The sequence below is a fragment of the Phalacrocorax carbo genome, chromosome 8 (genome assembly GCF_963921805.1).
Source record: "Phalacrocorax carbo chromosome 8, bPhaCar2.1, whole genome shotgun sequence".
NCBI lineage: Eukaryota > Metazoa > Chordata > Aves > Suliformes > Phalacrocoracidae > Phalacrocorax > Phalacrocorax carbo.
This window is the reverse complement of record NC_087520.1, coordinates 28,272,994-28,297,980: the sequence shown is the minus strand read 5'-3', so window position 1 is coordinate 28,297,980 and position 24,987 is coordinate 28,272,994. Positions and strand designations below refer to the sequence as shown.

The following is a 24,987-nucleotide window of genomic DNA, read 5'->3' as shown; positions in this document are numbered from 1 at the left end:
TCTTATCTGATTTGGTACTCTGCTTAAAAAAAACCCACAACTGTTTAGGGATAAAAACATGAAGTGCTATGACTTCCTGAGCTCCCAGCTGAGTGATGAGCAAAACATTGAAACTGGCTATCACAGAATCTGAACACCATTAAGACAAGAAGAAAACAGAAAATATAAACATCCTTTTATAGGGAACAGAATTAAGTCTTGTGCTTCAGCACTGAAGGAAATTGGCAAATGACATCTGTCAAATTAATTCCGTAATTACTTCCTGATTTTATTTTTCTTCTTGTCATAAAGGGCTAGCTGAAAGAAAGAAAAATATGTGTAATAAGGAAATGTGTTTTATCTTTAAATTATTAATCTTCTGTCTCATAGAACAGCAGAAAACAAAACAGTTCTATTTAAAGCCCTGTGTGTCATTGTTAGAGTAAGGCATGTGACCTGCGTGGTGTAGTACAACACTTGTTCTAACTTACTTATTTTACATAACCGGATATGCAGTGTTCTAATTTGTAGGCTTTGGATTTTATTGTAATGGTTTTCCCATCTACAGATAATGACATTAGTCCTGATGAACATCTTCATATTACATTTAGTTCATTTTTTTAGCATTTATGTAAAATCCTGCCATTTGGGCATGTGTGTAGAAGGGCTTTTATACCTCTCTGTTTACCATATTTGGCTTTGAGAGAAAAAGATGATTAAAGTGCAGCTGTACAACTGACAGTCAACTTAGCATCAGCACAAGAATTTTTTTCTTCCAGGCTCCAATAAGTACAAGGAAGTACTTCCTGACTGCAGCTCTCTGAGCAAGAGCATGGCTGCTCCTGGTGTGGGGGAGCGGACAGGTGGTTTCTTGTGGGTGAGGGGAGAAAGCCACAGCTGCTGGGGAGGGACACCTACTGTTGCACTGAGACCTGGTGTCAGGTGATGCTGATGGTGGCAATAGAGAGATATAAAATAAAAATCTAAAATTCAGAGCTGCCAGATAAGGCCACGTGACTCGAGTGGATGTAAGCTTTTATAAATACTGAGAAATATATTAAAAAAGAAGTTTACAGCTGATCAGAAAAGCTCCTACTAAAAATATTTTGCTTCAGTGTGTGCTTGTTCACTTTGAGGTCCAGAAGCTATTAAAAGAGAGTGTTTTCTGCTGGAATCATACCTAGTATCAGTCAAAAACTTCATTATTTCTCTACTAAGTTGCTTGCTAAGCTAATAGCCAGCCTGTTTTGTCTCCAGGCTTGGGAACTAGTATGTGTGTGTGTGTGTATATATATATATATGTATACACACACACACACACACACACACACACACACACACACACACACTTATACGTAGCCTCTTAGCTTTCCTTTAGCTTGCTCAGGACATTAAGATGATATACCTTGATACTATTACAGTCTGTTTTGTGCCACTCAAAAGTCTAGTTTTTTTATTCCTGGTGTTGGCTTCCTGAACTGTCTGTGAGATCAAGTGATGAGCAGTGACCAGGGCAGGTGCTGAAAGAAAAGGGCAAGATCACTGTAACTCAGTGTAGATTGCCCAAACTGCTTCAGGATCCAGAGTTACTTAGACTTTGGGGATTTTGATAGTCCCAAATACTTAGTTGGCTCTGGTTGTAGGACAGCTGTTCTTAGAGCTTCCAAAGTGAAACTTCATATATTCCTGAAATTTCTCATATAAATGAATTAGTAGTTCAAACTATCAGTGCCAAGCTATTTTTATGCTTAGTTTTAGAAATCAGTTGCTTGATATCATAATAATAATATATTCTTAAATTATTTTTAAAAGTATTAACTTAGAGACAAATAAATACAAATTTTATGTTTCTGCAGACTAGTAATTAGTAAGTAATGTTAACAATTACACCTTCCCAGATTTAAGGTTGAATAATGACATCCTAAATCTAAATGGTTACATTCAGGAAATAATGGGTTAAAATGTTTTGGAAAAATAAAGTATGTACCAACTTGTACATGTATTAATCTCTCCCTTGAAGGACCGACCACCTCCAAACTCCTGGAAGAAGATAGAACAGTCCAGGGAATATAAAAATGGCAATCAGCTCAGGGAATATCAACTGGAAGGACTTAACTGGCTCCTATTCAACTGGTACAACAGGTATATGCATGGAATGTTTTTTAATGTAAACTTTAGACCATATGGAGTGAATCACTGTTGCTGGGGATGAATACTGGCTTAACTAAATTTATCTTCTCTGCTTATTGCTAAAAGGGTGTAACTGGAAAAAAAAAACAGATTTCTTTTGGGTGTACAAGCATGTTTTTATCAACACATAACAAATTTTAAAAGAGTAAAACTAACCTAATTGAAAATAAATTTTCAATGGCTATGAGGAAATTAAAACAAAAAGCAACTTCCACCGAAGTGAAAGCTTTCAGAATTTTTGGAACAACTGGGAAATGCTTGCATCTTTCAAAATTATTTCTATAATTAGGATGTATTTCAAATAAAGTTACCTCTCTTCGAAAAGGCTAGTAAATAATTGAGTTTTCTACATTGTAAACTAAAGTTAACTTGGTTCATTAATGCTATGATGTATTAATGGGAATATAATAACTTTCAAGATTTTTTCCAGAATGTTGTATTTTCTCTGTATCTAAGTTGGATTTCTATTTGTGAATCTTCCTGCTTGCTTTATTTCCAAAATATCAGTTGCCTGTCCTTTATAGATACTATGTCAGTGAGCATACCAGCATACCATTTTATCATACAGTTTCATGATCTGCAAAAGAAAATTTAATTTGCAGTCAAACACTACAGTGTGAGCATCTGTGCAGAGTGAAGGGCTGGAATGTATGGCTGAGGGTGAGCACCTAGTGGTACTTCATGTAGTAATTTGGTTATATGCATCTGTCTTAGTTTTGGAAATGAGGGGAAATTTTTCACTTCTTTCACGTGAGTGTAGCTGGGATGATTTCCATCTGTGACCTTTAGGGAATCTTCATTAATTTCTAGCAGTTTTTTCAAGGCAAGTGTACATACAGGAAATCTGATTAATCTGAATTCCTTTAATTAGGGCAGATGTAGTCCCAAAAGAATACTTTTGGAATATTTTTCTAGGAGAACCTCATGGAACATACCATTTTCAGGTTTTGCCAGTGCTAAACATGATTGAAAGCTTGTGGTTTTGTATACAGAGTTCATTCTTTCATCATAACCAGGGAACACTTGTAGGCATCTTTTACAGTGCCTCAGTTTTGGCCATTGATTTAAACTGATATATTTGAGCTTTGTTTTATAAAATGTCCATTTGAGTAATAGCTTCAGTGTCTGCACTTCTTTTGATGCTAGTAACAAATAAATATATTTTACTTTAGGCAAAATTGCATTTTAGCGGATGAAATGGGTCTTGGCAAAACCATTCAGTCAATTACATTCCTCTATGAAATCCTCCTGGCTGGTATAAGAGGACCTTTTCTCATCATAGCTCCGCTTTCCACCATAACGAACTGGGAAAGAGAATTTCGCACGTGGACTGACCTTAATGTTGTAGTGTATCATGGAAGTATGATCAGCAGGCAGATGATTCAGCAGTATGAAATGTACTTCAGGGACTCCCAGGTATTGTAATGTCACTTGTATGCAATAACTTCACCAAAATCTGTTGCAGGTAGTAGTAATGAAAAGTGTATTTCACATTATCTGTACATATGTCTTCATGAAAGTCGTTTCACATCCCATGATGTGTTTTTTAAGCTCTTTACATATCAGAATCTTCAATGTATGCTTACTGAGTAAATTTTTAAAAGGGGTTGCAGCAGGATATATGTTGTTTCAGTATGCAGAGTAATTTTGCAACTGAATAGCAGTGACATTGATATTCATGTGGAGATTAAAGTGTACACAGATGGTTGTAGTTGGGTCCTGAATTTGAAGAGCAGTGAGAACAAAAATAGAGCCAATAAAGCTCTATGTTACCTTTACGTAGATGTTGATTTCCTTTTTGTAGTATAAACCTGATGTGTCTATGTACAGTTTGCTTTTCTGTCTGAAATCCTTCACATTGATGCGAAAAAAACCCTTGAAGTCTGACTATTTTAAAAGGGTTTTTTTGCCTTTGCTGTATATTCTGCATAAATAAACAGTTTTTTTAAAACTATCATGGTATTTCTCCAAAACTGACAAGGCTGAAACCTTTTTTTAAAGTAGTGCTAAATATTGAAATGACATGTTGTTTCTCTAGTGAGTTATTGTGCACTGCCTTACATATTCTCTTTGTCAGACCAGTGGAGTAAAGTAAGCTGGATAACAAGTGTTCATTTAGTTCTCAGGTGGTATTTTTATTTCTTACTTTATGAGTGCTAAATGTATTACCGTCATATATTTTGATAGATCAACTGTAGGGTTTTTCCTGTCAGTCTCTTTGAGATTTTCCCAGGGTTAAAAATGTGATATTATCTACATGCACCTTTCGAAACATTTTTATTAGATGGTTATATCTGTAATTTAAAAGTGGTTAAAATTTTACTATTGATTGGACAATACTGGATTTGTGGCAATGGATAATTACTCATTAGTATTAATTCCGAGTTATAGAGATGTAATAAATGTGTATGGGATGACAGAACAATTTATAATGCAAAATCTGATGCCTGGCTCTTGATAATTTCAGCAACAAAATCTTTAAGTAGATTCAAGGTAATTAACAAATTTTATGTGTTGATGAATCTCTAGGGACGCATTGTTCGAGGTACCTACAGATTCCAAGCCATTATCACAACTTTTGAAATGATTCTTGGTGGGTGTCCAGAGTTAAATGCAATTGAATGGCGGTGTGTTATTATCGATGAAGCTCACAGACTGAAGAACAAAAATTGCAAACTCTTGGAAGGACTAAAATTAATGAACCTTGTGAGTAACTAGATTTTACTTCTGGGATTTGATTCTAGTTAAGTACAGTACAATAATACATCACAAATTTGTTTTACCTGCCAAAAAAGACTTGTCAAGCAGTCCTTCTCAGGAGATATCTATTCCTGATACTCTCTTCAAATGTATGTATTTTTAATAGCTGATGCTGGTATGTTTTTTAAATAAAGTGTGGCAAGTTCTAACTGTAAGCGGAATCTATTTCTGATTATACTATTCTATAGTTAGTTTTGATTATGACGATTTAATTCAAAATGGGCTTTTAATTACTGCACAAAGACTGTTTCATTATTAAATGTTTAAAAACATAGAAAGTATTTTAAACAAGGTATTTAACTATATAAGCAAGCAAGTAATAATGCTACCAAGCAAGTAGTAAAATTTAAAACAGAAATATTGTTTAGTCCCATATTAAAGCTTTTACTTCATATAGCGTAAGGTTTTAAAAAGCAGATACTACCATGAGTCTTCAGGCTTTTGGTCCATTACTACAAGATGCACCATGACTAGTTTTGCATTGTGGTTATTTTTTACTTCATTATTACTTTGATACACTTGTTGCTACGTGTTCTCAGAAGTCGTCTTACTTGCTTTCTGATAGATGCTTGGAGCGTACTTACCGCACTATAGACGGAGAGGATTATACATCTGTGAATATTACAGGCAAAAGTTGAACTGTTCGGTCATTTCTTTGTTACAGATGCAGGAAGACAGGATTTAAAGAAAAGCTAGTAGAAAATACTTATTTTTTTATAAACGTGCTTATCTGTATTACCTGTGCACTTAGTGACATGCAGAACTGGTATTTTCAGGTTATAACACTCTGACTCAACACAAGTTTTTGCAAATGTGTGCACGTTAAGGTCACGTGAGTTATGTTTCCTTTTCTAGGAGCATAAAGTACTGTTAACGGGTACCCCACTGCAGAACACAGTAGAAGAATTATTTAGCCTTCTTCATTTTCTTGAACCATTGCGTTTTCCTGCTGAATGTACATTCATGCAAGAATTCGGAGACCTTAAAACGGAAGAACAGGTATTGCATGTTGAATAAGTTCATTTTCAGCTACAGTATTTGAGTGACTTCTTCGAAGGAAAAGCTTTCATTTTATATAGTAACTGTTATTGCTCCCCACCCTCACCTTCCCTCCCCACGTATCACCTCTGAGTTCTTTTGTCATGCAAATGTTTTAAACTGCAGGCAGTAGAAATCAGTCAAGTATGATATTTTATGTTAAAGAAGTATTTTCAATTTTGGGGGTTAGTTTTTTAATTTGACAAGTAAATAGTGAGAATAATAAAAATTGAGGCTTTCTGGCTTTGTAGGCAAAGTTTTTGCAGACAAATGCTTAAAAGGTACTTTTGGGGAGTTGGAGTACATTAAAAAAATTCTTCAGTAATTTGGGGATAAAAACAAGGATATGTCCCCCCTGGAAAACATCTTACGTAAGTCTAGGAAAGAAAATTGGTGATACGGAATTAAAAATTTTTAAATTAAACTACACTATTACTTTTCCATGTTCCAACAAACTGTTGTGTTTCATTTAGGTTCAGAAACTACAAGCTATCCTGAAACCCATGATGCTCAGACGATTAAAGGAAGATGTAGAAAAAAAGCTGGCTCCCAAGGAGGAAACTATAATTGAAGTAGAACTAACTAATATTCAGAAGAAATATTACCGAGCAATCTTGGAGAAAAATTTTGCTTTCTTATCCAAAGGCGCAGGTCAAGCAAATGTACCCAATCTGGTTAACACGATGATGGAACTCAGAAAGTGTTGTAATCACCCTTATCTCATCAAAGGTAAATGCATGATAAACATAGATTCTTTTTTAACTAATTTCTTCTTTCATTTAAAATATGTAAGAACTTTTGTTGTAATTCTTTGATGTCTTCACCAGACTTGCCAAGGATTGGATTAGGTGGAAGCATTTTTTTAATAGATGTAAGGCAAAGTTGTGGGGCAGTTGCGTATATGAGGCCTGAACTTGTTGTTTTGTAGGATTTCACAGAACAATTAGAAGCAATTACCTCATAAAAATGTTACATCTCTTCAAAAGCAGTATGAAAAAGAACTTCTAGAGCCAACTTTTAAAATTAACGCTTTTTGCAAGTGATACGGTCTGTGTCAGTCTTCATTGCTTTTCTCTTTTATAACTAACTTGGATGTTTTTCCTGCTTGCAAGAAAATACACTTTAAGCTCTTAAAGTTTTGGCTATTATTTCAGTCATAGTGGGACTTCAGAAAAGGTCGTCAAAATACTGTTTTTAAGGCTCATGTCCCATTTAAAATATCACAGCAACAAATGGACTTGCATTTTTAATTATTGGGGTTGGGGTTTTTTCGCACAACACTTGAGAACAAGTATTTTTGTTTTTGCAATTTGGGGTCTTCACCTCATTCAAGGTGTTCTTTCTGTGGTGTTCTGCTTAAAAACTTGTTTTCAAAGAGCATAGGAATAGATGTTCTTGCTAGACTTTAGTCAATCCATAGCTTTGTTCTGTCTCCAGCAGTGGCTAAAGGGGGCTATTTAGAGTACAGGCACGAATTTTGGTAACTTAGTCTTGTATGTATAGGGAGATGATTTTGCAGATACACCTTTAGACACAGAAATATTCTTTGATAGGTGCTGAAGAGAAAATCCTTGGAGAGTTTAAAGAAACTTATAGCCCAAGTGCTCCTGACTTTCATCTGCAAGCAATGATCCAGTCTGCTGGTAAATTGGTTCTTATTGATAAACTTCTTCCAAAAATGAAAGCAGGAGGCCACAAGGTCCTTATCTTCTCTCAAATGGTGCGCTGCCTTGATATTTTGGAGGATTACCTTATACATAAAAGGTAAGATACTGCATATTCTGTCTTCTGTAGTAGATTGTTTTCAGTGGGTATATCTTTGAATGTTGGCACAGGATTAACAATTACAGCATACCAAAGAGAGGAATTATTTTTTTTTGCTAACCGCTGTGTAACTTGCTGTGTTCTGTGATGGCTTATCATTTATTCACCAGAAAACGAAAAACTTCAGAGAACAACTGAATAGAGGTTGTTAGCAAACGATGGGCCTTCTGTTTGTTGCTTTTTCTATTAAACATTCTGGTATGTATGTACTGTTCATACATTGCCAGTCAGAAACCAAGGCAGTTCAAGCTCAGAGCTGCTCATCCACACCCCAGAAGCAGGTTTTACTTGCATCATGTTGAACTTGGACCAGACAGGGGTAATCCCCAACAGACTATAAGTACAAAGTGGTAGACAACTGGAGGTTTGTTTTTTAGTAATGTAAAAAGAAAAACAGGCTTCCTGTCCTTTGTGAATTGTTACTGCTTTGAATTTTGCGGCAGGACTGAACTGCCAGCTGTAAAGAGCTCCTTAGATTGGCTTTTGCTGTCACTATAATAGCACCCTTTGATCATACTGTTGACTCCACGGAAACTGAGAGCTTATTTAAGCATGTGACTAAATACTGTGGATAAAGCCTTAGCACATAAAATCTAACCTTCAGCTTGGTTACAATCAGTAGTTGCTATATCAACCTGAAAAACTATAAAAAGGCATAGTTCTGCTTGGTTTAATAGTCCATTTGTTAGAATGTACATACCACTTTGAAGTATATGTTTGTCAGTGAACTACGTAGTAATATAGAATTAAAATGTTTTGTTTTGTTTTTTAAAAGTAAATATGTCAAGCCTTTCTGCCCTGGTTACTGGAATGTATATCAAAAATCATTAGTTGATTATATTAATACCTCCTCTTGTCATAATTTTGTGTAACTGCTATGCTTCTATGGTTTTTGTTTCATAAAACTATCAATTCGAACTGTACACTCAACGGTTTTATTTTAATAGACTAATTTTAACTTCACAGTAGTACTTAAAATCTAGCATGGAAGAATATTGCTTTTTATTAATGATGTAACTAGTAACTAGTAATTGAGACTAGTGCATCTAGTGGAATCTTCTGAAATCCATAGAAGCTGAAACTTGCTCTGTGCTACGATTTGATTAGGAATGTTAAAGTGCGCATGTGATTAGATTTAATACTTAACAGGGTTCATGACTGCAGGAGACAGCTGCCTGCCAAAATGCCTGTGGTCCTGTGGATTATCTGCCATGCCATTTTATAGTTGATTAGAACAAAAATGTTTGTGAAGCTTTTTGACTACTAGATACACACTCAGCATCTTACTCCATTTACAGTGTACAAAAGTATTTGCTCTCTTTTTAAGCATTTCACTTTATTTCGCAAGTTTTGTAGGATGCTTAGTAATTATCAAAGGTAACAGAAATGACAGTTTTACTTTAGGCTTTTAAATTTGCTGGTTTTACTTTAGGAAGCCCTGGATTCATTGATGCCTTGATAAAAGTCTGTTAAAGGTGCTGTCATGTCATTTTTGTTCCATTTCTCTTAATCTTGACAGAATCCATATGTAGTTTATCTAATGACAGCTCACCAAGTACTGCTTTTTGCTTATTACTCAGTTACCCCTAACATGTTACAATTTCGTATACAGTACAAAAGTAAACTGTCCTGCTTCTGTGACCCTAGGCAGGGATCCAAGCATAACAGCATGTGAAAAACTTGTAAGTGTCCACATGGGACTTCAGGTTATGGTGTGTTTTAATGCATTGAAGTGCCATGGTAATACATGTTTCCTGGTATGTATAAGCAGGTACTTGCTTTAATGGAAAAAGTTCAGAAGAACTTGCTATAAAATGCTCAGTGTTTGGACTCACTGTGTATTAGTATTGTAGGTATGTGAGTTCTGCTGTGATTCCTGTCTAAGTTATCCACTGATGATCAAAGTTAGTTTATATCACTTTTTTCACTGTAAAGAATAAATACACAAGCAGGAGATATGTTCTAATCTCCCTTTAAATTATGAAAAATTTTGTAATTATTTGTGTGTGTGTATCTGTGGCAATTTCCAGATACTTATATGAACGAATTGATGGGCGAGTACGAGGGAATCTCAGACAAGCTGCAATTGACCGGTTCAGCAAACCAGATTCCGATCGCTTTGTCTTCCTTCTGTGCACCAGAGCTGGTGGTTTGGGCATTAATTTGACAGCAGCAGATACCTGTATAATTTTTGATTCTGACTGGAATCCTCAAAATGATCTGCAGGTAAATTCCTTTGAGCATAATAGGCCTAAGAAGTCAACCTGGTTGATATAAATTTGGTCACTTTGAATATTGTCTCTGTTTTGAACTTGCATCATCTTAAAATGTTCAGGGTTTTTTAAGGCATATGTTTAATGTTTTTTGATTAATACTTTCTACTTGGGTAGGAGACGTCATCTGGGTTTGGCTGGGTTCTAACTCTTTATTTCAAGTTGATTGCTCTTCAAAAGCACAACACTGGTGAACTAAGTGAGTTGATAAAACCTCTAAGATTTTGATGACATGGAACGGGGGTTTAGATCTTGCATAAGCTGACTAATGCAGTTTATGGAAATAGAGCTGTTCAGTTAAAACATAATATATAGAAAATTATTAATATATATTAAGAAACAGGGAGTTAATCAAGTCTAGGAATTGGATGCTGAAATTGGATCCGTTCTCAAGTCATAAATCTTTTACGATTTGTATATGGAGATCAGATAACTTAAGAGTTAGCATGCCTTTTTATCTAGTGTTACTGCAAGAGGAATACCATTCAGTAGCATTCAGCGCAGATCATTCAACTGCGTTTTACTTAATACACTGTTTTTAGAAAACTGTTCACAGTGTGAAAAATGTCTGATCACTTCTATTTACTTCAATGTGAATTGACTTCCTTTTGAGTTCATGCTATTGTTTTTCAGATTGCGCTACAGCAGAAGCAATTTGTTAAAAGAATTTTATTTTATTCCTAGCTAAGTCTAAATGCTTATTGCCATTCTCCCTTTCTTCAAAAGGCTCAAGCCCGTTGTCACAGGATTGGTCAGAACAAAGCCGTGAAGGTCTACAGACTGATAACGCGTAACTCCTATGAGAGAGAGATGTTTGACAGAGCAAGTCTGAAACTGGGACTGGATAAGGCTGTCTTACAGAGTATGAGTGGAAGAGAAAACAGTGTCGGTGGTGTATGTACACTTATTTCTTGAAGTAACTTACGTTGTTTTTTTTTGTAATCATGTGGGAGCTATTTTACAGAAGCTGCCATTTTTCTGTCATTTCCATCTCTTACTTTTTCTGAGGTGGGTTAACAATATAGTTGACATAATTTTAAATGTAGTCAGTTACTGTGATAAATCTTTCACTATTTCTTATCTCTTAAGGTCTAAGGTAGATAATGTCAAAGTTAAAACAAGGAGAAAAGTTACCCTTTGTCTCCTGTATCTTTCATATTAATATAATATTTTACTTCAGTGTTAGATGAGATTTAAATCTTGTATCAACAGGTAATTTTTTAAAACTACATTCATCACAGTGTTGAGGATAGCCAAAACAAAAAAGACACATGCTTGTAAAACTGTGTACTGGAACCCACATAACAAATTATTTCAGCTGTCAGCTAGACTTTACTCTTAGCTTTCAGTAATATAGATTTTAAGTTTATAAAATGTAAGGCACAGTTAGGTTGCAGAAAGGGAAAGAGAAATTGCGAAGACTGCAGGGTTTGATGGCGGTTTTTTGGTGGTGTTTTTGTGTGGTGTTTTTTTTTTTCCTTGACTGTCTACAACCTATTTTATTTGCTTAGATTCAACAACTCTCAAAAAAAGAAATAGAAGACTTGCTTCGAAGAGGTGCATATGGTGCCATTATGGATGAGGAAGATGAAGGCTCTAAATTCTGTGAGGAAGACATTGACCAAATTTTGCAGCGTCGTACTAAAACTATCACAATTGAATCAGAAGGAAGGGGCTCCACGTTTGCTAAGGTGCAGAAGCAGCAAGTTGTTCTGTGACAGTATAGAGCTGTAAATGTAATTGGATGTTGTAAAGCTTATGGTTTTGGTTTTTTTTAAAGTAATGTTTACTTGTATTTAATGTCTGTGTGTTAAGTATATTTTGGGGTTCTATATTAACATGCCCATAGCAAAATCTGATTTGCACATACAGATTGAGTAAATGTCAGATGCAAAGAGCATACTTGAGCAAAGATGAGTAATACATGTGCGCTGCTTTAGAAAAGGCTAGGATTTGTGTGAGATAAAATGGACTGTGTTAACCAAGAATATTAAACCAGTTTTGTTTAGAGATCCATTTGGATTCAGATATATTAAGAGCAGGGGGAAATGTATATAAGACAATTAAAAAGATTGAAAATAGGCTTATTCTAAAAATGCCTGCATATACGATATAGTTTGAACCTTTAGCTTTTTTCATAAGAGTTTGAAAACCAAAATAAAAGCTCCTAAAATAGCAGGGGGTGGAGAGTATATATAGGTACATGGGGGGAGGGGCTGAGAATCTAAGGTCTAGAGTAATAGTATAGAAAAAAATTGGACCAATGCATTCTAATTTTTGGTTGGTAAGAGAAAAACAGTAATACCACAGCATCCAAAAGCCTGAGCTGAAAAATTGGATGAACAGAACAAAAATTAAATTTGGACTCCTTATTATCCAAAGCCTATGTAAATATGACTCTGAATAAATACAAATTCAGGTAAATTAAAAACAGACAAATAATTTTTAAAAAATACCAAGCAGTATAAGTGAGTGCGTAACATGCGTACTTCACCAATGTAGTTATGACAATTCGGAAAAAGAAAAGGCAAAGCAAAAGGAGAAAATTTAAGGATATATATGTATATTTATTATGTCTAAATACACGTTAATTTAGGCTCTCTTATATTTTGCTGATTGTGGGTTAAATAAGGAAGACTTCCAATGAAGAGATAGGAAACCAATTAGGGAAACATCATCATCACTGTCTTTTTATCAGAAGAGTTAGAAATTTTTATATATATTTACTCTTTTCCCAAAAGCAGCGTATCAGGATTTCTTTAACACCTCTGAAATTAAGCTTATTCTGTGTTCTCAAGCTTTGATTGTTGGTAGTTTAAACACTCCTTTGAAACTTCCCTCAAGCAAGTACTTTTGCATGAGATGAAATCCCCAAATGCTGATAAGCCTCCTAAAAAGATTCTATTTTCTTCTATTCAAGTAAATTAGATTCAGACTTAGAAGCAGAAGAATCTTGCTGCTTAATGTTCCTCTCTCCTGACAGTGCATAAAAGTTCATTAGATTTTTCTGATATATTAAGGATCTGATTTTAAAAAATTAAGGGGGAGAAGAACTTTTGAGTTGCTTTGCACTCTGACTTCTAAAGTCTTGCTTGGGAGACTTTTGATGAAATGAGGTTATGCAGTCTTCACAGCACTGAGACATTCAAACTCTACAGAATTTTCATGTGTGATGTTGGTAAGACTTAGTTTTATTCATTGCAGGCTAGTTTTGTTGCATCTGGAAACAGGACTGATATTTCACTAGATGATCCCAACTTCTGGCAGAAATGGGCCAAAAAAGCAGAAATAGATATAGATGCTATCAGTGGTAGAGTAAGTATTTCTTTTTTTTAATGCACGTTTTTTGTGGTGTGTGCTTGCTGTTGAATTCTGAAATAGCAGGTGTAGGATTTCTGCTGCTTTTTTCATTAATATTTCAACAAATTAGACTTTTTTTTTTCTCCTGGTTGGTTTGTGCATGGGTAATCAGCCTGCTGGTAGCTTTAGTATTTTCTAGCTTCCTTCTGTCCCAAAAGAGCTTGGGGGACTCTTTGATGTTTGTCACAGACCTGGAAATGGTTGAAAGTGTGTAGTTATTCTGATTGCCCTGTTTCTCGGTCTGTAAATCCTGGCTGGAATCTGCAAAACAGCTGCTTAAGAATGACATCAATTTTATAATACTGGAAGTTATGCCTTACACTTGAAGGCATTCCCGTGCAGTCAGTTCTGAAAAGGTTTCAGTGCCCCTTTTTTACTCACAGAAACTGCAGCATAGTCGGTGTAAGTGTTCAGCTCAGATGAGGTACTCAGTATTGTTTATAACCATTGTACTGGCATCATGGTGTGACACACATTTTTTCTTGCCTTAAATACCAGAAAGTGTTTTACTTTATGAGTGTTTACTGTGATGTCTACAAAATACCAGTAATGACGTTATTAGAAATTGTTGTTTCTGAACTGAAGCCATCTACTCAATAAAAACTTATCAGCTGTTTCTCTGACAAGGTTTGTTTGAAATTTTGCAGAACAGCCTGGTTATTGATACCCCAAGAATTAGGAAACAAACACGGCCCTTTAGTGCTACAAAAGATGAGCTGGCTGAGTTGTCTGAGGTGGAGAGCGAGGGTGATGATAAACCAAAACTCCGCAGGCCTTGTGACCGCTCCAATGGATATGGAAGAACAGAGTGCTTTCGGGTGGAAAAAAACTTGCTGGTCTATGGGTATTGTATATATCTTGCTTCATTCTAGGAAGTTTGAAAAAAATAGTATTTTTCCATATACTAAATTGTATTTATTGAATAACTTTCAGCTGTATTGACAGTAACCTGGTGTGTATGTAAATAATTTATTTATAATATGAATTTATGTGAGTTTGTCATGCACCCTGTATAAATCTTTCTGACAATTTGCAATTGAAGAAACATTAGAGAGGAGAAAATATTTCTTCAAAGGAGAATATGACATTTAGCAAGGGCACTACAGTTTTCTCTCTAAAAATGATTACATTAAGTGCTGCAGGCACTTAATATGTTGATTTGAAGTAAACTCTTAGGTCTTCTCTCACCCATCTTGTAAGATAGTTGACTGTATTTGCTTATCAGTATGAGTTCCCATCAGTTTTGTGTCTTGGAAGCGTAAAACAATGATCCATATTTTTTTCTAAACAGGCAAGTTTTGTTTAAAATGCTGTTTTAACAGATGCAGTTTTGTTGCAAGTGTTACTTTCATATTTCCACTCAGTAACTTCAGCTGAAGGAAAAAAGTGGAAGGCTAAATACTTTACAGAGAAAATCCCTTTTGTAACAGGAGTCTACAGGCTACCCAAGTGTTTCACTTTTAAATGCTGATTTGTGTTTCACTTTGGACTAGGTGGGGTCGATGGAGAGAAATTTTGTCACATGGTCGCTTCAAGAGACAGCTGAATGAACAGGATGTGGAGATAATTTGCCGAGCTCTATTAGCCTATTGTCTTGTTCACTACAGAGGGGATGAGAAAATAAAAAGTTTTATATGGGATCTCATTACCCCAACAGAGGATGGCCAAACAAGAGAGTTACAGAATCACCTTGGTAAGGACTTATGTGTTCCTGCAGTTAAATAGCTTCATATACGTATGCCTGTGGTACTGGGATAAAAACAGCAAAAAGAAAAAACCTGAATGTGTCCTACTTGAAATCAATGGAATTTATTCCACATACGCAATTCGATTGATGGGAAAAGAAGTGTCATTTCTGCTTTGCTTTGTATTTGATGGATTACACAAATGGATTGGTATACTCTGTGTAAGCTTTCTTTTCATTTCAGTTCCTAAGAGCCTGTTCTGTTTCATAGCAGGTGACAACACACTCTCCTCTCTTTCCCTCTCCCCTGCTTTTTCCTTAGCTGGTGAAATGTACTCCAGAGATGCTCTGAGAGACAAAATAAAAAAACCTTATCCAGAGGCTGTGATGCTAGTATTTTTTCCTGCACTGCAGGTCACAATACTGGTATAGGATATAGGAACTCCAAGTGTCATGAGGGTCTCTATGTACCTGTTACTGCATTGTATTTTAAATTGCATAGGTTTATCAGCCCCTGTGCCTAGAGGAAGAAAAGGAAAAAAAGTGAAGACCCAGGCTAGCACTTTCGATATACACAAAGCAGAATGGCTTCGAAAATACAATCCAGAACATCTGTTGCAAGATGAAGGATACAAAAAGCACATAAAACACCACTGCAACAAGTAAGCAGCTGAAGTGTGAATGTCTTCCAATATTTATGTAAAGATTCTTTTTTCTCCTAATTCCTCTTTGTCTTAGAAGACTTGAAAATACTTGTGGCACTATGAAGAAACAAGTTTTAATGGTGTTAGCTTGATAAAAATAAATAGGTTGCAGTATATTAGGAGGTGAACTGAGTATTTGACACTGAAAGTAATTCTGTTACTTCTAAAGAAACTGTATGTGTCTGTACAGAAGAGAGAGACATCTTGCTAGCATGTTTGGGGAGCCTTGTAGCAGCCAAAGGACTGAACTGTTTCAGAGTGCTTGGCAATGAAACAGAAAGCACTAAAGTTGTTGTCCCTCAATCTTAATGCTGTTTACCTGGCATGTTTTCTGGGCTTCTGTGAATCTGAGCCTCTAGCTTGTGGAAAGCTTATACGTGGCCATGAATGAGCTTGTTTTAGATAAATTATTTTTCTGTAGCAAAACTTGCCATACTCTGCTTGAAAACTTCATACAGCTGTAGTCAAGAATTGAGAGAAACCGTGGAGAAGCCATTGGGGACATGCACCAAATTCAAAGTGAGAGGAATGAGAAGGTTATGTGGAAGATGTTCATTGTCAGCCTGCTCAGTTCTTTCGAAGGGAATCTTCTAAGCAGGAAAAGGGAGACAGCAGTTTGTTCTTAGCAGTATTTTCTGAAGCAAGTGAGGAGTGTTCTGCTGGCCCTGGCCTTTGTTTAGGCTTTGAAAGAATTTTTGTGATGAAATGATGTGTAGTGGTGATTGCAATAAAAACTGTTAGGGGACCTGAATTGGAGGTTATGTCCTCTTAAAACTGAAGGAAGTATGTTTTAGGAAAATTACTTGAAAGCTTTGTGATATTACAACAGAAAAAACTAAACAACCACTCACAACTATGGAAAGCTTTTGGAGTGCTAATATTTTACTTTTTTTCTCTGTTTAGGGTCTTGCTTCGAGTAAGAATGCTGTATTACTTAAAACAAGAAGTCATTGGTAATGAATTCCAAAAGGTGTTTGATGGAATTGATGCCAGGTGAACTATAGAGAGGTTTTTTGCTTGTTTATTTTAAATGTAAACTATCAAATGAACGTTCAGACATCTTCTTAGACCTAAATAAGAAATGTTAAAACCAAATAATTGTATCCTGAGGCTGTGAGAAAATGTTTTGCTTATTCTTTGTTTGCGAAACACTTTGTATTGACTTGACATGAGGAAGTCCTGATTCCTATTTATGAGGCTAGCTCTATAAAGTAAAATTAAGTCAGACTGAAACAGTGAGTGAAAGATAGAATTACATACTCGACACTCCAATTGTGAGGTTTTCCTGCCTCTTTATGCACATTTTTGGTTATATGCCGCATATTCCCCCTTTTTTTTTTTTTAATAGAAGTATTGCTGTTTGGAAACCCTTGAACTCACTGCTACAGGAGCTTGTGGTGGATAGAAAGTTTTATTTTGATCTAGAAAGCTTTTATAAATGTTTGTGGAAGCGCAGTCCATCTCGTGCTATTAAACATAAAAGCAGATAATCCTTGGTTTGCTAAGTTTTTGCAAGCTCAAACTGCTAGGAGTCAGCAGAGTTTACTGAGAGAGTAACACTATTGCATGCTCGTTCTGCTTTTGTATTCTTCCTCTGTCAAATATAAAATACCAAGCTGTCTGGGTGTTTTGTATTGCAAATTTGTATGTCTCAGGTTTTTAGGTTATCAAATTATTATTAATGATAAATTAATATTGTATGTGTGGCTTACGTAATTTAGTAGCGTAACCATCCACTTTTTAACTGTTACTGTTAAACAGCAAAGCACATTAAAAAATTCAATCCTAGGACTCTTTACAACCTTCAAAGTAATATTTGAATTAGTTTGGATGTGGAATGTTGTATATGTGTGCTTGAAGAGAGAAGTTTAAAAATCCCACGTAAAGTACAAATGTACAAAGAGAAAAATTCATTTCTACCTCTGAATATTATTTATGTTGCTGTGCTCTTGGTGATTCTCCTTAGTGAAATTGATGTTTGGGTCCCTGAGCCAGATCACTCTGAAGTTCCTGCCGAGTGGTGGGATGCAGATGCAGATAAATCCCTTCTAATTGGAGTTTTTAAACATGGTGAGTGATATGGATGACTACGTATGTACTTCCCTGACCCTCAATATAAACACCCTACACAATTTTTTTTTTTTACGGCTTACTCTGAAAAGTGACTTTATGCCACTTCCTTTTCCCCCCCCCTCTTTATAGGTTATGAGAAATACAACACTATTAGAGCAGACCCAGCACTGTGCTTCTTGGAAAGGGTTGGCAAGCCAGATGAAAAAGCAGTTGCAGCTGAACAGAGAGCAAATGATTATATTGATGGGTATGAGCACTTAAAAGTGGGCATGAATGTTTCAGGGCCTTAAAGTAAATGAGACGAAATTTTTATGTTGTACTTTATCCTCTTCTTAACTGGTTTTGTATTAGTTTGATGTCATTGTTATGAAGAATACTACTTTGATTTTACTCCCACAGAGTGGAAAAGAGTTAAGAACAGTGTAACAGAACCATTGAAGTTTGGGATTTCACAGTTAAAGGAACAATGCAGCAACTTGTTGTTAACAATGACTCTACCTTGTGTTGCTGTATCAGAAATGTTACTTAGACACTGAAGTGCAAAAGCCTTCAGAGGCAGAATACTACAGACCTATTTAACTTGATTTCAGGTCAGTCAGCTTGGTGTATTAGTCTTGTGTAGCTAACCAGTGACCCCAGTAGATCTATTTGAGTGTCACTGATAACTGCTGAAAGGCAGAACTGCTTTTATTCATTGCTTCATCAGTGAGGTTAGCAGCTGTGGTCGTAAAGAACATCTTTGAATGAGATATTGAATTTGGGGGGAGGGTGGGGCCGCAGGATTGAAGCCATTAAATATTTTCCTCACTTCAAATAGAAAATCAAATACAATATGTCTAACTGAAATAAGTTTTGCTTAATTGAAAAGAGTGTAAGGGCCTCCAAAATTTTACTAAGATGTGTTCTTCTGTGTTGCAATTTTAACAGGGATGTAGAAGATCCAGAATATAAACCAGCACCAGCAATGTTTAAAGATGACATAGAGGTATAGTAGGCACCTATTAATAGCTCCTCTTAACGCACATAGAATGTATATACTTCCACCTTTTTGTTGAGTAAATTACTACATTTTTCTATATTTCTCTAAACTGATGGAACTTATTCTCTGTGTTCCTGCAGTTGTATGGGCAGGGGGAATGGGATGGAATCATGTAATTCTGTTGTACGCCTTGTTAGCCATTTGTCCAGAATGGATGTTACTCCTGTTCTTTGTCATATTCAGAAATTGTTAGCAAGATATAAGTTTAAGCTAAATCTCTGGAGAGGGTTACTTTTTAAATTTTTGCTTTACTTCTGTTTCTCTACAGGATGATGTTTCATCCCCAGGTGATCTAGTAATAGCAGATGGAGGTAAATACATTGAACTTCCAAATCTGAGCCAATTCAATCTATTTCGAATTGTTTAATTCTCCTGACATAGCTAAAATATATTTAGATTGCCTAATATAGGACCATATGCACTAGCAATGATTATTTTTCCTGTGCTTTGTTTTAATACAGATGGACAAATGATGGAAGGAGACAAAATCTATTGGCCAACTCAGTCTGCCTTAACAACACGTCTTCGCCGCCTAATAACAGCTTATCAACGAACAAGCAAAAATAGGCAGGCCCAGCAGATCCAGCCAGCGTTCCCAGTACAAACTAGTATGATGCAGCCTCCATTTGAAGAAGCTGCTCTAAATCCAAAGATGGCTGCTAAGATTGAAAGACAGCAAAGGTATGTGCAGCATGCAAGCACACATTTTTAATACATCCTTACATTAAAAATATTGAGGAAATAATAATTGCTAGCTGCGTGAAACAATGACGAAAGTGATAGGACTTCCAATTATTTCCTTGCTGATCAAGGTGGACAAGAAGAGAAGAAGCTGACTTTTACAGAGTTGTGTCCACATTTGGAGTGGTGTTTGATCCTGAAAGGGGACGATTTGATTGGACCAAATTTAGAGCAATGGCTAGACTACATAAGAAAACTGATGAGAGCTTAGAGAAGTACTTGTATGCATTTATGTCAATGTGCCGGAGAGTCTGTCGTCTCCCCTCAAAAGAAGGTGGGTGTATGTGGTTTTACTTTTAGTTTTATCTGTAATTTCTGTTGTCAGTGCTTATCTTGAAAAGGTTTTTCTTTCATATGTTCCAAAACAAAAATGGGGGAGAAGGAAATAAGGAAACATGTTACGTGTAAAATTGAAAGTTTATAATGGGGAAGCATATATTAACCAATCAACTTCTAGTATTGCTTTGCTGTGGGTTTTTTTTGCCAAATTCTCATCTTTGTTTTGTTTTAATACAGAACTCGTAGACCCAAACATTTTTATCCAACCAATTACAGAGGAGCGTGCTTCTCGGACTTTGTATCGCATTGAACTTCTAAGGAAAGTGCGAGAACAGGCTCTTAGACACCCACAGTTGTTTGAACGACTAAAGCTATGCCAGCCAAACCCAGACTTACCTGTCTGGTGGGAGTGTGGGACTCATGACAGGGATTTACTTATTGGAGCTGCTAAACATGGAGTCAGCAGGACAGATTATCATATTCTTCGTGATCCTGAACTCTCATTTATGTCTGCCCAGAGGAACTATAATCAAAATAAAGTGGCACTCTCAAGGACTTCTACTCCACTCTTGCATCAGTACCAGATGGCATTATCTGCTTCTCCTCTTACACCTCAGTCAAGATTGTCAGATCCTAAAGTGAATGCTTTTGAGGATGCAAAAGCTAAAAGTGAAAATATGAAAGAGGACCCTCAGTCTTCTGAAGAGGAATCTATGTCTACAGAGGAGACACAAACAATAATGAAATCTGAACCTCTGAGTCCAAAAAATGGCACACCAATACAAAATATAGACCACAAACCTAGCGCGAAGACTGAAACAGACAGGCGCATGGTGGCAGCAAGGACAGAGCCTCTAACTCCAAACCCAGCTTCCAAAAAACAGAGAGTCAGCAAAAGGGGATCTGACTCTAGCTCTGACTCAGACTCTGACTCAGATAGATCATCCTGTTCTTCCAGGTCATCATCTTCATCCTCTTCGTCTTCCTCATCTTGTTCACACTCTCGATCAGGTTCTAGCTCTTCATCATCCTCATCTTGTTCTTCAGCATCTTCATCCTCATCATCCTCCTCCTCCTCATCATCATCGTCATCATCATCATCGTCTGAAGAGAGTGATAGTGATGAAGAGGAGGCACAAAAACGTGGTATGTGTGTAGTCTTATTTCTGCAGTATAACTCTTACACTGAACAAGTTTATTCTTAATGGAAAAATGTCTAAAAAAGGATATTAAATCCCACAAAAGTAAACTTAAATAAATGTATCTGTTTAATTCTTCAAGTGAGTTGTAAGAATTTCACGGATACAGCATTTTCTTTGCTCCATATCAGTGCCTTGGATGAGGTAGTTAGGATTTGTTGACTGATTCCCTAACCAAGCTTACTGTGCATGTGGTTCATGTGTGGGAGGAGAGCTGAATGGCTGATATTTTCTGGAAATATATATTGTGTGTGGATTTCCTACTACTGTTTCTTTTTCTTCCTAAATATAGGGGTTCTTTTGGTTTCCCCATTTGTATTTTCCACTCTTGCTCACCTGTCTTTGTAGCTTCCTCATTGTGCTTTTGTGAAATCTGCAAGCTTCTTTCTGTCCAAGCTATAATGTTAGCTGCTTTTTCTTGTAAACCAGAGGTGGCCAAACAGTGTACTTGCACTGAAAGTTTTCAAATGCTTAGAGAAGACTGAGGTGATTACAGAGCATGGAACCAAATAACAGAGACACTTTTGAAGCAAAAACCTCTGATCAGTGAAAAATTTTAATAAATAAGCCACTCATTACTTAATAAATTCCTTATTTTGATACTATGAAATGTCCTCTACTCTTGCCCCATTGAAGCTCAGAATGTGACAAGATTTCTGTACTGCGTGATAACAAATGATAATAGAAAAAAGAAGAGGATGAAGTTAGGCAGTGGGATTACAGCATAAGAAGATAAGATTTTTTTTTTTCCAATACTCAGGGAAGAAGGCATTATGTTAATCAGAGGGATCCTCTTGTCTGTGGAAATGACAAATGGATATCATAGGGTTAATTTACTGGGAAAATGATTATGGGACAAGTGACATGCCACTTAAAATTATTAAGCTGTTGCTACCTGTAGCAGTGGAAGGATATTTTCAGAGGAAAAAGTTGTATGCAACCATGAAAACAGCCAGAGAAGGGGAATGCTTATAATGACATAAATATTTACGTCTAGGTTTTGCATGCTGTAACATATACTACAAGTGTAGATACTAGGGCTGCTTTCTGCCGGCTCAGTCTGTTTAGGCAAGTAATTGTGTGATTTGTAGATTGCAAAATCTTGTAAACCAGTCAGCCTTTCTTTTTGTGGATATTTTGCTGTAAATTGGTGTTGAAGAGATTAGTAAATGCTGGAAAATTCTGTTAACTTCATCTGCATTTTAGTTTTAAGCCCAGTTTTTATTTCATATGTTGTACAGTGATCATGGACCTTTGGCATACTTTTCAATTTTGAAACATCTTTTAAGGGACAACTGCATTGTATCAGATGTCTCGCTAAATAGCTATTATTAAGGACAAATTTGAGTTCTATAGAATTGTCCCTCAATACTCTTAATCATTGTGTTGTAGTATTTACCTTTTCAGGCAGCATCTCACATTGTTGTCTAGATGGAGGCAAAAATAAAATAATAATGAGAGTAGTATAAGAAGGTTGGAGGACAGACTGCAAAGATACTAGGAAAAAACTCTCTGTGATCAAAATTTTAAAAATTAAATTATGTGGGCACACGCGTTCAAGGCGTGGAACATCCAGCATTCCATCCTGTAAATGAAATGGTGTTGGTTTTTTTAAGTAGTATCATAATAGATTTGCCATGGTCCCGTGATAGACACCTTTCATTTCAATTTAATTCTGCATTTCAGTGCATGTTGGCTTACTTATTTTAACGTATTTCCTTTGTAAGGGCTGTCTATCAGATTATTCTAAAGCATGGCTGTTTTCAGATAGCTGATGTTTGACATGTTAAGCTCTTGAAATATTAACAGGAATATGTGTGGAATTTACGTGCCTAGAAAAAGATGAGCAATCATCCTGAAAAACCTAACAGGTCAATTCTTCAGTTTAACGTTGTGTTTGGACTTTCTCTGAACATTGTTCTGTGTGTTTTGTTCACTAAACCTCTTACAATGAGTGTTCAACTTCACAACATCAAATGATATTAGTGGTTTTATTCAGCAGAAGGAACCCCACATATAAAAGCATATGATGAAGAGAGTGTAGCCTCTCTGAGTACAACACAAGATGAAACACAAGACAGTTTCCAGATGAACAATGGGACACCAAATTCCAGTTATCTCCTACAAGGTGGATACATGTTGGCTGCATCCTACTGGCCAAAGGCAAGTTTATAATACTGCTTTGAAAACCAGAGTTGTAGGGGAAGGTGGGGTCTGACATTAGTATTCAATTAAATATGTTAAAACCAGAGCACTGAGTTGTGGGGAGAGCTTGGAAGAAAACCCAGATTTTTGTTCATGGTGAATTATATTAAAATTATGACCAAGCATTTCATACGTCAGTTATATAGCTATATCTGTAAATGACAGAATTTTCACACAGGAAACAAACCTTCAAAGGAAGCATATTTAAGATGGAGATGAGATAATTTATCAGGTATTTGGATGATCTTAAGTCAGTAAGAGTTGTTTAGAGTAGTCCAAAAGAAAGTAAAACATGAAACAGAACAAAAAATCAGTTAAGCTAAATAACTTCAATAGTAGTAGGACTCCTTCAGCTACGATGCAGAATCCTAAGTCATGTTAGACTGGCTGAAGCACTGGTGTCATACAGCTCTTATGTTAAAATTTAACTCTGTGACTCCATATGGGAATTAGTGAAATTCATGAAATTTTGAAGTTTACTTTGAAAATATAATAACACGAAGTGACTGGAAATTCATCTTGTTTGAAATAAGGACTGAATATTTTTAAGCTCTTCAGTCATATCTGATTTTCTATGGCTGACGTAGCTTGGAAGATTGCAGAGAAGTTTCTTAAACTTTCAATTACTAGCTTACTAAGAAGATGAAGCAAAAATTGTGAATTGCAGGAATGCCTGTTAAATGCATAAACTTTAACTGTGAAATATTTTTGGATAGGTTTCTTTCCTGACATAAAAAGAAATTCATACTGTCTTGGACATAGTCTAGGTCTTGAAAAGTTGACTTACTTTTATAGTCAGTATTACACTTACAGGTTTTAGTGTCACCTTTTTTCTGAAGTGTACGAAATCCCATGTGTTGTTAGCTTTTGTGAGAGATTTTTTTGATGCTTGTATTTTTCAATAGTTCTAAAGCAATTTTAGCATGTTTTAGCATGTCTGGTGTGTTGCTACATATGCTATATTTAAAAAATACACTGGTGTTTTAATAAAAAGCATCATTTCAAAATCTCCTCCTGTGCAACAGGCATGAGTTGCAAATCAGCTTGAAAATTCAGAGCCAGATCACAAGCTTGTAATGAAGGAAAAGTTTCAAGGTGAGACAGTTGAGGAAAGTCTGAAAGGAGGGTGACACAGGAGACAAAGAGCGATGGAACAGGAAGAACAGATACAGGATTCACCTTTGAGGAGCTTTTAGTTATTGTTACATTTGCTCCTGGAAGATGCATTTAAATCTAAATACTACTTTTCATAATTTTTGAACATTCATTTTGAGAAGAGGAGCATAGCTTTCACATCACAGGTGCTTGGCATATTGTGAAAAATGACATTGAGTGCATACATAATCAGACTTATTTTAAATACGGGGAGGGTCTTGAACTTGGCAAAAAATGTTTGCTTACAGAACAGGTAATTTTAGTGTTCACACTCCTTATTTTCAAATAACTACACTCTGAAAGTATCAGAAAACTTGGTAGTTTCAGGAGTCTACAGGTAGTTAGCTGATTTTATTGGGACTCGATATCTGTGTATTATGCAGGTGCTTGAAGTTAAACCTGTGTTTGGTGTCTGAGAATGTGAATGAGGAATAATATGGTTTCAAAAGCTAAAATGAGACATGAATAAAAGCATGTAGATTTA

General features: G+C 35.9%; 1 protein-coding gene across 10 annotated transcripts in view; it reads left to right on the top strand.

Moving 5' to 3' along the window:
- Nucleotides 1–24,987, top strand: part of CHD9 (chromodomain helicase DNA binding protein 9) — a 97,872-nt gene that overhangs the window by 60,590 nt on the left and 12,295 nt on the right. For 9 of the 10 annotated variants that reach the window (XM_064459396.1, XM_064459392.1, XM_064459389.1 and 6 more), the window contains 22 exons: nt 2,000–2,121; nt 3,342–3,585; nt 4,699–4,875; nt 5,785–5,928; nt 6,441–6,696; nt 7,521–7,731; nt 9,822–10,017; nt 10,791–10,958; nt 11,576–11,755; nt 13,269–13,379; nt 14,072–14,268; nt 14,918–15,117; nt 15,611–15,770; nt 16,716–16,805; nt 17,779–17,882; nt 18,015–18,132; nt 18,813–18,870; nt 19,193–19,235; nt 19,386–19,605; nt 19,737–19,939; nt 20,182–21,090; nt 23,143–23,306. In XM_064459396.1, the coding sequence (XP_064315466.1) occupies nt 2,000–2,121; nt 3,342–3,585; nt 4,699–4,875; nt 5,785–5,928; nt 6,441–6,696; nt 7,521–7,731; nt 9,822–10,017; nt 10,791–10,958; nt 11,576–11,755; nt 13,269–13,379; nt 14,072–14,268; nt 14,918–15,117; nt 15,611–15,770; nt 16,716–16,805; nt 17,779–17,882; nt 18,015–18,132; nt 18,813–18,870; nt 19,193–19,235; nt 19,386–19,605; nt 19,737–19,939; nt 20,182–21,090; nt 23,143–23,306 (4,275 nt within the window). The remainder of the gene's footprint in view (nt 1–1,999; nt 2,122–3,341; nt 3,586–4,698; nt 4,876–5,784; nt 5,929–6,440; nt 6,697–7,520; nt 7,732–9,821; nt 10,018–10,790; nt 10,959–11,575; nt 11,756–13,268; nt 13,380–14,071; nt 14,269–14,917; nt 15,118–15,610; nt 15,771–16,715; nt 16,806–17,778; nt 17,883–18,014; nt 18,133–18,812; nt 18,871–19,192; nt 19,236–19,385; nt 19,606–19,736; nt 19,940–20,181; nt 21,091–23,142; nt 23,307–24,987) is intronic. The other variant, XM_064459395.1, reaches the window with a different exon arrangement.